Source organism: Tetrao urogallus (assembly GCF_951394365.1).
Source record: "Tetrao urogallus genome assembly, chromosome: Z".
NCBI classification, from domain to species: Eukaryota; Metazoa; Chordata; class Aves; order Galliformes; family Phasianidae; genus Tetrao; species Tetrao urogallus.
Genome location: NC_136816.1, coordinates 43240424 through 43254567, shown reverse-complemented (window position 1 = coordinate 43254567; position 14144 = coordinate 43240424). Strand labels below are relative to the sequence as shown.

Sequence of the window (14144 nt, the reverse complement as noted above, 5' to 3'; positions counted from 1 at the left end):
GATTGCTGGACTCAATGATCTTAGTGGCCTTTCCAATCTTAATGGTTTTATGTATAGGCTCTATTACTGTAAAGTTAAAAATCCTGCTTTGCCTTCACTTTCCGTGATGACTACATGTTTTGCTTTGGGATTACAGGAGAGGTTGTTTGGAATAAGTTCTTGAGGAGTGTAACATTAGGTTTAAATATGAATTGCCAATTCATTTTGCTTCAAGTTAGAGATTTACAAAAAGAACTTCTACTGCATTGTCTTGCTACACGAAGAAAAGTACAGAACACTGTTTATCTCAATACTGGCTAATATGGATCTTTAATATTAAAATTTAATATTAGAAACTGAAAACACTTACCTGCTTGGTCCTTTTCCTTCTCATTTTTTTTGTTTGTTCCTTTCTTCCACTGCTCCTTGGTTTTATTGGCTTCCTCATGCTGCTTCTGCTCTGCAAGTGATTTATTTAGTACTTGAGAGAGAACAGAATCTCCTTCTCCTACCAGAAACATGGTCTTGAACTTGTTATACAGCATTGTAGATTTCTCCATGATAACTTGGCTAACTTTGAACTTCCGTATCTGTAACCAAAGCGATAAAAGAAGTAGCTTCACTTAAGTACTTAAATACTTGTGTAAAATTCACCAAATGCTAGACAAAATTCCCATTTTACCTTGAAAGGAGAACAGACTTCTACACTCTCTGAGTACGCAACACGTGAATTTAAAATACTATTTACTTAAGTAATACTGCAGATCTTACCTTCTTGAGTGTCAGAATCATCTCTGTATGTTTCTGAGCCTGCTGCATTGAGACTTGAAGAGATGCCAATTCATCAAGAGCCTCAATACACCTGTTCACATCCTGCAGATAAATACGTTAGTCTGACGACTTCACTCAAGTGTCAGTAATTCTTCATAAGCTATACTGAATTCACTTCCATATTAAATAATTTCTTACAAAATCCTTAATTTTACTTTTTAATTCTGTAACAATCTCTACCATCAAGCTTGCAAACACAAGAAGTTGAAATGCAAGTAGTATTTATTTATATATTTATTTATATACTTTATATTTATATTTATATATATTTATATATATATTGAGTAACTTAAACTAACAAAGAAACCAACTTCATACTTCCATTATACAAACTCTCTGGTCCTTTTATAATTCTAGTGCTACATTACCTAAAGCTGTTCTCCAAATATTCAGCCTTTCTCATTCACAGTTTTTCACAAGTGACCTGCCACTAAGAAACAAAACAGAGTGGACTGCTTCTGACAGACAGAACTGTACCTTCATAGATTATTCAGTCAAAAGCTTGATGAATGACACTACACAGGGCACTTAGAAATATTCAAGTTTTCTTCCAGTCCCCAGAAACTTCCCCCTAAACATGAATTTTCAAAGGCTAACTGGAGTGTATGCACAGTGACGTGCAGCATCCCCAGCATTCTTGGGTTTAATCCACATTAAATCCCACTTGATTTCCTTTTCATGATTCCTTCTGTTTTTTCCCAATAGATTCCCTAGCCCACTCAGCAGCAAGCCTACACTGTACAGAGTACTTTTTGCTGGTGATATACGTGATGAAGCTTGTGTTTCACTCCAGATTCTATTCCAGGTGGATTTGGGCTTTCCTTTTAAAAGCCCAGCCACCCAAGCTTTGACAGTGTCATATTCCTTCCCCGGTCACTACCGGTAAAAGTTCCTGTTTTCACTTCCTGTATGCTTGCTTTTTGTGTCTGATTTTAGTCAGCAGCAACCTTTTCATCCATGCCGCCTTCCTGCCCCATTTATTCATGTTCTTGCTCAGCAAGACGGACCAATCTGAAGGAGGCCAATTCCTGCGAATCAGTCAGATCTCTTGTTCCCCTTTTCTCTCCTGGAAGAGCTCCCAAGGGATTCTTCCAAGCAGGTCCCTTCATAGACCAAAGTCTGCTCTCGAGTCCACAGTTTTGATCCTTTTTGTCAGGCTCCCTTTTCCCAGGATCCTGAACTCCACCATCACTAGTCAAGATAGCCCTCAATCTTTGTACCTGATTAGTTCCTTCACTAGGAACCAGGTCCACAAAGGTGTCTTCTCTTGTCAACTCATTGATCCTATGTCAGGTAATTCTCACACTCCAGCAATTTATTGGATGGTTATGTAAACAATGTGTTGAGCTTCATTATATGTCAGGGTGGTCTTACAAGTACCCGAAACTTTGAACCTAAGGTATCCTTCACTTACCTCAAGAATCCACTCTGTGCTTCCTCATCCGGTGATCTGCAGCAGATTCTTTGACACTATCATCCTCATTTATATATCCAGCTATTGATCTTGACTATAATTTCTTAGCTGTCTTATCAGTCTCAGTGCAGAGATCCCAAGTACTCTTACTAGTCTCTCCCCGATATTTCCTGTCTTGTCTCCCTGGCACCTGTCCTTCCACAAAAGCCTCTGTCCACCCATATGAGCATTCCAGTCCCATGAACTATTCCAGCAAATTTCTGTGATCCCAACAACATCAGAGACCAACAACTGCAGACATCTAATTCTTAATTCCTCAGTGCATATGCATTAGCCTGCATGCACTTCAGAGAGGCATCCAGTTGTGCTAACCCTACCAAAAAATGTAAAGCCTTCTTCACAATGTGTTGTTGGCACTCCCTCATTTCTATTCATTTACTTGTAAATCAGCAAAACAGTACTAAAATGACATCACTACAAGGTCAGTTCTGTCCGCATCACCCTCCATTATTTATTCCCATCCTGTTACATCATTTCTTCACTTTTTCTTTCACTGCTGTTTACGGTTTTAATTTCTTTAACCAACCCAGGTAGCCTTTTGGCAGTGGTAACTTTCCCGTTATTCAGGTAGATCCTCTTGACTCTTGCAGTCCTTGACCTTCATATAGTTCCCATCATCAGAGCAACCAAATCCTGTTGCTTACATCAACTCCAGAACTAAGTGCTAATCCACAGAATCAATCCATTCCTTCACAAGCCCTTTCCCCTCATTAGGAGGATAGAGAGTACCACCTCGGTCCCCATGCACTTAACCATCACTCTCAAAGCCACACAGACATGCCTGACCCTTGTAAATCTCCCTTGGCTGTAACACTGGTGCCCAACATGGAAAAACAGCAGCTGCTAATAAATAGCCTGAGAGTCAGACAAGCCTCAGCCATCTGTCAGCACTGTTCCAAATCTAGAGCTCCCAAGAAGCAGCAAACAACGAGCAAGAAAAGCAGATAATGATACCACCCCTTACACCAAGCAGTCTGCCAACTACCACACTCACTGCTTCCTGGTGCTCCTGCACAGCTCAGGCTGAGCTAGCATAGACAGCTCACTTGTCAGAACTCTAAATTTTTCTGGCAGATAACTTATGATTAAGTATTTTTAAACAAAACTGATTTTACTTACTGGCTCTGTATCTTAGGATCTATAGCAACCCCATTTAAAGAGCACAGTTCTCTTTCAAAGTGAAAAAAAATCCTTTAATTCTCAGAATAGTAATTAAAAATAAACATGTATGCCAATTAATTGGAATTTTATGTGTAAGTTAAAAGATGCATATACTTACAAGATTATCAATTTTCAGGGAGTTTTTAATCTCTGCATGTATCCTCTGAAGCCTAGAATCCATTGATGTTTCTGAAGATTAAAAACAGTACGCATGAATATTTGATAATCTCATCATCTTATCAAGTTTGTGTTTGTAGAAACCTTAATACAAATCTGAATATCACAGAGAAGGAAGAAAAATGGACAAGCAGCCTACTTCAGACGACCATGCACACATAACCCTTGTGATGTATTTATTTACAGATGTGATTTTTTTTTGTTTCTTTTTTTAATTGGACACAAGTAGCAACCGATACAGTTTTCACCTTAGAAGTTATAAGTTGAAAATAATTTTCAATTTCACTTTTGGGATATCATCCTCTGTCAAATTAAAAGTAAGTTTCAGTAAATATTAACAATTACTAATTGTGAGAACTATCTGGATATTACTGCATTTGTTTTTTGCAAGTTGGACATACTTGAAAACACAAATAAAGTGGCCTGTAGCTGCTTGACAGGTTGGAAGGAGAAGCGTTCATGTCCAATTTTGTGCACTGAATGCTTTTTTTTCTTGCTTCTTTTAACCCATACGTAGTGGTACATGCTTCGAAGTACACTGCAGGCAATCAGAATTTAAATCCAGCCAATCTTGGATGAGTTTGGATAACTATTTTCCCCCCTCTGCCAAAAGTAGAACTGCTTGCAGTCCATGCTCATACAAGGACTGCCCAGGAAGTAATGCCTCCTATTTCATTACGTTGGCCTACAATGCCAGAGGTGGATGCTGGTGGTGTACGGCAGTTGAGGCTGAATGTTCCCAACAGTATTTTCTTACACGCTGTTGCTGTGTGGCAGATGGCTGAAAAGGGGCAGTCTGACAAAGCGGTGTCTGACCTGAAAGTCTGGAGAAAGCAAAGATGTGCCACCAAGTTCCTCCATGGGAAAAAATGGCACCCACTGACATTCACTGATGCTTGCTGAACATTTTCAGAGACAAATAGTGGATGTGAGCACAGTGGGATGGCGGCAGTGGTGTGTTTCAGCAGTGTTGAGAACAACATGAAAGACAAGCCACATATCAGATGGCCACACAGACTATTGCTCATCACCAGTAAAAATGCACAGCTGAAAATGGTGACCGTGTTGAAAAATAGTGTATTTTTGCTGGTACTTAGCTCTATTCAAATAGTGTTTCTTGTTCTTTCTCTATGGAAATAAATAGGAGGCATTACTTTTGGAGTAACATACATATAGTACAAGCTGCAGCTAGTCGTTTGAATTGCTCTTAAAAACAGGAGTACTAAAAAAGGAATGTCTTATCCTGATGAAGGTCAGTTTGCAACTGTGGGTTAGTAGGCAAAACCACAGTAATCTGAATCTAAGCCTCTTGCTTAGGAAAAACAAGCCTCTTGCTTAGCAAGCCTCTTGCTCAGTAAAAGGTAATATCTAAATACTCAAAGAGGTCCCAGTTATCGTGTTATAGCAAAAATGGAAATTATTCAACTCAAGAAATTAGAAGTTCTTGTTCACCAACAGAAGAAATCATCTGAAAAAATATTTAAAATATTGAATAATAGAACGAGAATAGCAGAGAACTATTCTAATGCACTTAGGAAACAACACAGAACAAGAATGCATTGTCATACAGATCTGAAGGAGAAAGTCATAGATCAAACAATTTGGACTGAGACTCCAACTTCACCCTTAGCAGTAATTATCTCATCCAGGCAGTCAGTTCTCAGAGTTCAGGATGACCCACAATATTCTGTTTAGCTTCTTTAAACTAACCTCTCTTCTTCTCCATCTTCTTAACTTCTGTTTTCTTGCCTTCTTCTTTACTCTGCCTATCAAAAATGTTAAAGTGTTTTTACAATACTGTAAAAGTCTGCTCTTTAGTCTCTTTTCCCTCCACATTTTAGATGAGCTGCTATGTTCTACAGAGATAGTAACTCAAAACATTAGCATGCAAAAAACATGAGCTAAACCCTACTTTTCAAAGACCGAAATAAATGATTTCTTTTTCACTTTGACATTATATTGCTGTTTAATCTCAGTGTTCCCCAAAAGCAAAAAATTAAAAGTTTAGAGAAACAACTAACATTTGTAAACTGTACTGTTTTGGCTGCATGTAAAAAGTTGGGGAAGTGGCACAGAAACAAAGCTTATTTATAGAGGAAAAAATACCTAATATGACAAAAAAAAAAAAAAAAAAAAAAAATTACACTACTGTTTAACATTACTATTGGGAAAGATTACAATTAATTTACTTTTAAGATTATTATAATTGGTTCAAATGTGATTTTTTTTTAGTGCAGTTATTACAGTGCATGTATCCTAAAACTGAACTTCAATGTACCATTGATAATTTAAGTCTTGACAGAAATATTCCTGGCTCTTTCTAATTACCTCACCAAAACCAAACTTTTTGTAAGTCCCAGCTAATCTTCATCTCAAAAAGAAGAGGAAACAGGCAAAAGTCTTTCAAGCTAGCTGTGTAACTTTTTATTTATTCAGAGAAGAGTATTAACCCTGTTTCAATTTACAATTTCCCAGTCTTGTCTTACTGACAGGTTTAAAAGCCTCACTTTATAATCTGTATATTTCAATATGCTATGAATAAATATCAGCATGCATCTATAAAATTCTTCAAATCTACATCTTCTATGTTTCCTTTCCATACTCCATCAAGTTACAGACAGCCATTAGGACATACATAAGGCTAATTTACTTCAACTGGTAGCACAGACAATGCTTTTTGTTCAAAGCACTGTTACTACTTACATAAATAGTAATCCAGTAGTTATAACAGACATGAGAAGAAGTAGATTAAAACAGATGGGAAAGACAACCAAAGAAGGATAGACCTATATTCTGAATATTAACAGAAAAGCTTGAAACAGCACAAAAAAGAAGTGCTTCTACTTTTAATCAGTATTGAGACTTGTGCTTTTAGATACCAGCTACAATTCATTATGCATTCATTAAAATTAACTACTACTCCCATTTCTCTTAAACTAAGCTATATGTATCCCCTAGAACATAAAATACAAAAGCTATTTAAAATTAGAGACTTGATTACTGTAACCAAACCAATACATGACAGTTGACTGCAGAAATCAGTTTATGCCAGATTTAAGCAGTGATATATTAAGAATTGCTGAGAACAATTTACTATCTCTGGAGTTGGAAATACTTAGGTTTCCTATGGGCCGGTGAAGTAACTGTTAGTTTTTCATAGGAGTGACAGGAAGAGGAGGAAAAGAAAGGGCAGGAGGATCAAAAACTCTAAACCAGAATCTTGTTGATGTACGTCAGAAAAAGTAGAACTGCACAGCAATGAACAAAGCAGACCATTATCCTCTTCCTGCTTCTCAGAGTTTTTACCTTGTTCTCCTTTTCTTCTGCCCTCCCACCAACTGTGGGATGGGAACATCATGCTTCTGAAGTGATGGCTTCTTCACCCACTTGAGGACAGGTCTTGAGAATGAAGTGAATTTCCTCCTATTGCCCTGCCCCCTCCCCTCCAGTTCATGGAAGGATCTTCTCTTCACTCTTAGGCTTGATTCATTTGTGATAATTTATCTTCTGATTGCAGAGTACTCTTAGTATCAGTCAACTGGCTTTGCAGTGCCAGAGCAGAATAATTTTTTTTTCTGTTTTGTCTGATAGTGTGTGCTCCAGCTGCTAGAGAAGAAAGTTTTCCAGGAATCCCTACACATTCCACGATGTGATTAAAAAAAAAATAAATCCATAAACACGGATTAACAGATCCTATCACTCTTAATCAAATGTCTTAAAGACAGATATTCAGAGCAGCTATTTTACTTCCCTTTTCACATGTATAGTCTAAATAGAATGCAGGAGCTGTCATCTCATGGAAGCTCTAACAGACTGAAAAATGAACATCACTTTATTTCTAGGTTCAATTCTTCCCATCTGCCCAGACTTGTACACACTGATTTAGAAGGGCTTATCACTGTGTCCACTGGAAGTTAAAATTGACCACAAAACAGGCAGATGGAAAAAACAAAATACAGTACAAACCAGCATGGTTTTTTTGTTGTTGTTTGTTTGCTTTTTTTTTTTTTTTTTTTTTTTTTTTTTTTTTTTTTAACAGGTATCTCTTCCTAGTTTCAAAGTACTCACACAAGCTTAAGACATCCTTTCAAAAATACTCACAGCTCACTTTCTCCATGTTCCTCTTGCTTACGTTTTCTCTCTGTCCCCTCTTTTTCATGCTGGCCTCTCATGATGTTTCTTCTATGAGTTGACTGCAAGCTTCTTCCCCCTTTTTTCTTCTGTTTTTTTTTTTGTGTTTTTGGGATTGGAAAGAGAAAAGAGGTGTTTAGATTACCGAAAAGAAAGACTACTAAATCCTTATCTCAGGAGTCATATAAACCTGCCTACACACAGAGAGAGAATTAGTCTACAGCAACTGTTCAAGGAACAGCCTGACAAGAACTGGCTTTCTATGCAACTAAGTACGAGGCCTTCTAATACTGTTATCTCTGGATTTTATTAGTCCTTCCTCCCTCCTTCCTTCTCCAGTAAGAAGAAATTATCCTGAATACTACAGAAGCAAAGAAATTGAGATGACTAGGATGACGTCAAGACTTTCAAAAACTTATTTCAAGCCAAGTATTCTCTTAGATACACCCAAAAAAAAAAAAAACAAAAAAACAACCAAACTTCTGCACTACAAAAAGAAAAATTAAATCCATCTTCAAGTGTCTTAGAAAAGATTTTATTAAAAAAAATACTCAGCAAACCACAAGGTTCCAACTTTCATAAAGGTCTGGCATTAACATCAAGAACCATCTTTAGCGATACAACTTTTTTTTATAATAAATGGATCTGAAAAGCCAAATTATACCTTATCACCTTCTTCTTCTGCCCCCTCATCTTCAGAATCAGAAGCTGACGCAGAACCCAGTTTTGCAGTATTTTTCCTTTTTGGTTCACCCTCTTTCTTCCCATCTTTTTTATCATATTCCTTCTTTGGTTTTTCCTCTTCCTTCTGACCTTCCTCATCCTTCTTCACTTGTTTTTTAGGCTTCTCATCTGGTCCTTTTTTCTTTGCTTTCTCCTCCTCATTAACACTGACACATGAACAGTATTTAGATATCAACTATCAACAGTGAGTTTAAAAACAATCACATTGTCTTAATTCAGGAAGGTGTTTTTCTTCTATTTTAACTACAGAATATTTAAGTTAATTCACTCAGTTCATTTAATGACTTTCCAGAAAACACTCAAGCCTTTTTCTAAAATTAGTCCATTACCTGCACAAAACAAAAGAATAAAGTATTAATAATACAGAGGTCTTAATGAAGCAGAAAATGCGTACATAGACCCAAAATCCAGAAGCCAATGGTCAGAAGTTTTCTACACGCATATGCCTGCAGGAGCAAGGAATACTTCAGAGTGGAAACACTTCAATATTTTAAGTTGTACTTAAGCGTACGTAGCCTGAAATACTACATTTGCTCACCTACTGAAAATTATGCTAATGCTGAACTTTTCCTTCAGTTATGAGAATCATTAGGGGCTCCGTGCAAGAAAAAAGGAAGGTAAAAAAAGAAATGTAAGCAGCAGACAGTGCTGGAATTCACTGTACTGTCAGAAGAGAAGTTCGAATTTACAAAATAAGAATTATGAAGTCTTAGCAAGGAACAACGTTGTTAATAGTTAAGAAGCTTTCTATAGAAACAAATAAACTACTCACAGGTCACTTTCAGAAAGACAAGGTGGCTTCACCAACTTGGGTCTCCCTCTCGGTTTTGGAACTTTTACTTCAGAAGCTAGTATAAGGAAAATGATTTGTTAGTCCACAGCCACTATCTATTCCTTGTCTACGAGGAAAGATTCTTAGTCAGAAGCAACTCTTAGAATATTGATATTTTACAAATTTCAAAGGATCCAGATAGTTATTACATGAATTCCAAGAGTACCAGGCTTTAACCAAAAATCTCAGAAAACTTAGTTATTCCATATATTACTGATTTTTCAACAACAGGTTCAAACTACTAATTCTTCTGTTTTCTGTGTGGTGTGTTTAGGACCTGTATTAGTTACACAACATGAAACAAATAAACTGAAGGAGGAAGACCAGCAATAAGCTGAAAGCAGTCACTTCCTGTCCACATTTACATGCCATCTGTTTACTATCAATAATTTTAGGTACATCCCAGAGTTTCTCTGAATTTTCTTGCTAGCAAACTACTTTCAAGATGTTCTAACACCATGCCTAAGTATACAGGAAAACTTTGCGGTTCACCACATTTTTATAGCAAGACAAACAGTCTGCCTTCTTGGCACTTACACCCTTCGAATTCTGTCAAACAAAAATACTTGGTGCACTGCTTTTAATTTGCTGAAGTTGTCTGTCTGATCATAGTAAGCACGTCGTTAGGAAATGTTAGTGTTTAAATTCCTGCTGGTGTCAGTATTGAGGACTCTTAAGCAAGAGCTGCATGCACCATATCAACATCAGAAAATGCTTCCTAGTACATCTTGGGATAAGGTATTTTATACAAGTGTCAAAAGCATCTCTTAAAGACTCCTGTTCTAAGACAGTAGGGATTAGAAACAATATGTTATAAGACAAAAACAAATGCAAATATTTGAAAAGTACATTTAGTAATATAATGAAATTATGGACTAGAGCGACACTTAATTTCTTCACAGCTTCCAAGATAAATGCAATTAAGTTGGTTTAACTGTGGTTGCACTTCCTGTAAGCTATTTTTATGCTTTTAGTAGATACAGATGAATACAATCTATTATTTGTTTCCCAGACTAGACACTCAGGCAATGTATTGCTACGAAACAGTATTATAATCAGTTCAAGAATATCTACAGTATCTACAAGCTCAGCACAGAAATTCCAATAAATCAGATCATTGCTACTTTGAAAGAAAAAAAATAAAACAAACCGAAACAAGAAAAGCAGAATTTTAAGTAAATGTTTCAAATTACACAGTTTAAAATAAAGTAGTTGAATTTTCATTTCCTTTTTCTGTCAATCTACACATATTGATTTACGCATTTAATTAAACAAGTCTCTCCTGCTCTTTGCTTGCTTTTGTTATTCTCTCAGCTCCACCTACAGGCACAATCTTCCCTCAGTTCTCTTAGTCATGCTTTAAGGATGTTCTAACAAAAATTTTAGTATTTCTGTAAGTACGGAAAACTTCATAAATCAACAATGCACAGAGGAACCTTACTGCAGTCTATTTTTTATGAGTGTTCTATGAAGAATATCTTCCTGAAGGTAACTCTCCTACCCCAAAACAGCAAGCATTATTCAGAGTACTAATGCTCACAGTTTAAATCCATTTATACCCTAAATTTGTAAGTTTGAGATATATTTTCGCTTTACAACTGATTGTATCTATACTCTGTAGTAGTTTATAGGAAAGATACAGTAAACCCTCTTTAATTATATTAAGGTATTTCAGCAGGACAAAATATTATTCTTTTATAGTTACCTGCTGGTCTTCCTCTTTTTGGGCTTACTTTTGGAGACACAGTCACTGGAGTTGCTGCTGCTGCTGATACCACTGCTGCTGTTGCCACTACTGCTGTTTCCTCAGCTTCACCTTGTTTTTCAGCCTAATTTAAAGAATATATTTCCCAAATGAAATGCATGAAATGAATGAAAGCACCAACTTCTCAACTACTTTCTCAGACAACAGTTTTTAAACGCATTCATTATTACTCTATTATTTCTAAATAAAAAAATAATACAAATTTTGTAGTAGATTATACTTAAGAATCATTTGCTTCATGTTCTCCATTCTATAACTACCTACTATGACTACATACAGTAATGTTTCAGATAGCCTGAACCAGCCTATTTATCTTCAGAAAATGAAGAAAAAAAACCCGAAACCTCAGTTCAAAAAATATAATGAGTCCTTTAAATTAGTAATGACTGCCAAAACCCAGTTTTCCAGTTCTAAGGATGTAAATTCATTTTGCCCTATACACAAATATTACTCTTTTAAACGGTATAAGCTCTCAGATATGTCACAACATCATGAAAGTAGATGAAGCTTCTCAACTACCTGCTTTGTAGCTAATTATTTGCAACAGAAAAAAATCATAAGCTAAATTGAACTAACCATAAATTATGAACTTTATCAATACAGTCATCTCAGAGGGGCTTGGTTGTAAAAAGTGGGGAGGGGTGACAAAGAAGAGTGACAAAAGAACATCTTAAGGAATGCATAGGCATTTCCTTCAGAAGCATTTTATTAGGCAGAGAAAAAGAATCTTAATAAAAAATAACAGGAGAAAATACTCTCAGGAGTTTAGTGTCCTGGATACAGGTACATCACACAGCAGCAACAGAAAAAGTAGCAGCAAATACATGTTTATATTCTTCCTGGATGCAGTCATAATTGGAGATATTTTTAAAGAACAAACTTAAATCATGACTAAAGTACATCATAACTGTGTTTATTTCACATAGTTTAAGAAAGAAAAATAACTATTAAGATTAAAAAAAAAAACAAACAAACACAAAACAAAACAGTTTCAAGACAAGAAAACACCATGTTCCTTTCAAGGAAAATAAAGTACACATTCAAGGCTGTATCACCATACAACCGACGTTCTTTTCTAACCACAAGCCTACACCACATTCCTTGAAATATTACATTTTTTTGTTTAAGCTCCACAGCAATGCATCCCAACAAAGAGGAATTTAGGCAAAAATGCAAGGAGACTCACATGACTGAACAAGGATCTCCTGGCCAAAGTCAACACAAATAGATAGAAGATAGAAACAAGGACAGCTAGCCTGAGAGGAACAGAGACATTATCACAAGAGCCAGGGATCAAGTTAAGAAAGCTGAAGCCCAGACAGAATCTAATCTTACCAAAGATATGAAGAGGGGAACAGAAAGGGTTTCTTAAAGAATGTCAATGACAAAAGAAAGACTGGGGAAGATGTAGGTCCTCTGCGTATTTTGTTAACTACAGAAAAAGAGACTGGGGTTACTGGGGAAAATGTTAAGGCCAAGATACCAATTGAATCCCTTTTTGCCTCAACCTCCACAAGCAAGATTAGCCTTTAGGGATCCAAGGTCCCAGAGACCAAACTGAGACCAGAGCAAGAAAGACAGATACTTTGTGGATGAGGATCTAGTTTGAAAACACTTGAGCAAACCAGACACTTGCAAATGCAATGGCATTCAAGCTTGTACTGAGGGAGCCAGTAGATGCAACTGCAAAGCCACCCTTCTGTAAGTTTTGCTCAACTGTGGCAACTGAGGAAAGCAAACATTGCTTTTACCTTCAAAAAAGAGCAAGAAGGAGGTCCCAGGCTGGTCAGTCTCAGCATCTTCCCTGGGAAAGTGACTGAACAGCTCAACCCAGGAAATTATTTCCAGATTCACAAAAGAGAAGCAAATCATTAGTAGCTAACAAAGACTATGGGAGGTCAGGTCAGACCAACTCAGTAAGCTTCTATGGCATCACTAGCTTGATGGGAAATAAGAGAACAGTGGATATAGTCTTCCTTCCTACAATTCTGTAAAAACTGACTATGCACAGCATAAAAGAAACTGTCAAAGCACAGGTTGGATGAGCAGATAGCGATGTGGATTTCTCAAAACTGAATGATTAGGCCTAGAGGGTAGCGGTCAGCAGTGCAAAGATTCATGCTGGCCTGTAATTATCACAACATATCTTCAGTAAAGAGACCAGAAGACCCCTCCTGTGAGAAGAGGCCAAGAGTTGGGACTGTTTGCCTGGAGAACAAAAGGCTCAAAGGTCATCTTATCAACACCTATCAACACCTGAAGGGAAGGTGCTAAGAGGACAGAAACTCTTTGTCCAGCACTGAGAAAGAAGCAACAGGCACAAAAAGGAACACAGAAGGTTTTGTCACAGGAAGCACTTCTGTGCCATGCAGGTAACAAAGCACTGGCACAGGCTGCTAGAGAGGCCACAGGGTCTCCTCCTTAGAGATCTTCAAGAGCTGCCTGCACATGATCTTCTGCAGTCTGCTCTGGTGTCCCTGCTCAAGGAGAGCTGATGGCCCAAGTGGAAAAACAAACCCCTTTCAACCTTAACCACTCTGTCCCAGCAATGTCCAGCAGTACACAAGTTTTTGGTTAATGCGCCTACCACATACAGCACGCACTAAACACATGTGTCAACTCGAGCTGCCAAGCATTACAGAAGAAGCCACCTTGGGTCTGAAATGCATTATGACATAAACAAAAATCAGCTGCGTTAAACGAAACTAAAAAACACTACAGCCATGATTTGAGTGCATTATGGGAACTAAAGCACAAGATCTGTTCTGGTGTCATCTGAGGCTTCTCTCCCATACAATACAATAAAAGTATCAGGTATATGTACACTGACACGTATTTTCAACTCCCTGCTGTTCAGACTAGACATTTTCTTGCATATTATTTCAGATTTACTTTCGTAGTTTTTTTTTCAAATAAGGTGTTCTTTAAAACTTCAAAATTTATATAAATATAAGTTGCTTTTGTAGGAATACACAAATGTGCATCCTGCATGAAGGAGATGATAGTATACTATTCATCTGTGGCAAACACACCAGGCCACAGGTAAATTT

The 14144-nt window shown here is 37.1% G+C and overlaps 1 protein-coding gene across 1 annotated transcript in view; it reads right to left on the bottom strand.

Moving 5' to 3' along the window:
- Window positions 1–14144, bottom strand: part of PSIP1 (PC4 and SRSF1 interacting protein 1) — a gene marked incomplete at both ends in the record, with an annotated part of 35567 nt that overhangs the window by 6154 nt on the left and 15269 nt on the right. Inside the window, 8 exons of the mRNA XM_079548365.1 lie at window positions 350–569; window positions 751–852; window positions 3564–3634; window positions 5333–5388; window positions 7724–7842; window positions 8418–8643; window positions 9270–9345; window positions 11035–11158. Of these exons, the coding sequence (XP_079404491.1) occupies window positions 350–569; window positions 751–852; window positions 3564–3634; window positions 5333–5388; window positions 7724–7842; window positions 8418–8643; window positions 9270–9345; window positions 11035–11158 (994 nt within the window). The remainder of the gene's footprint in view (window positions 1–349; window positions 570–750; window positions 853–3563; window positions 3635–5332; window positions 5389–7723; window positions 7843–8417; window positions 8644–9269; window positions 9346–11034; window positions 11159–14144) is intronic.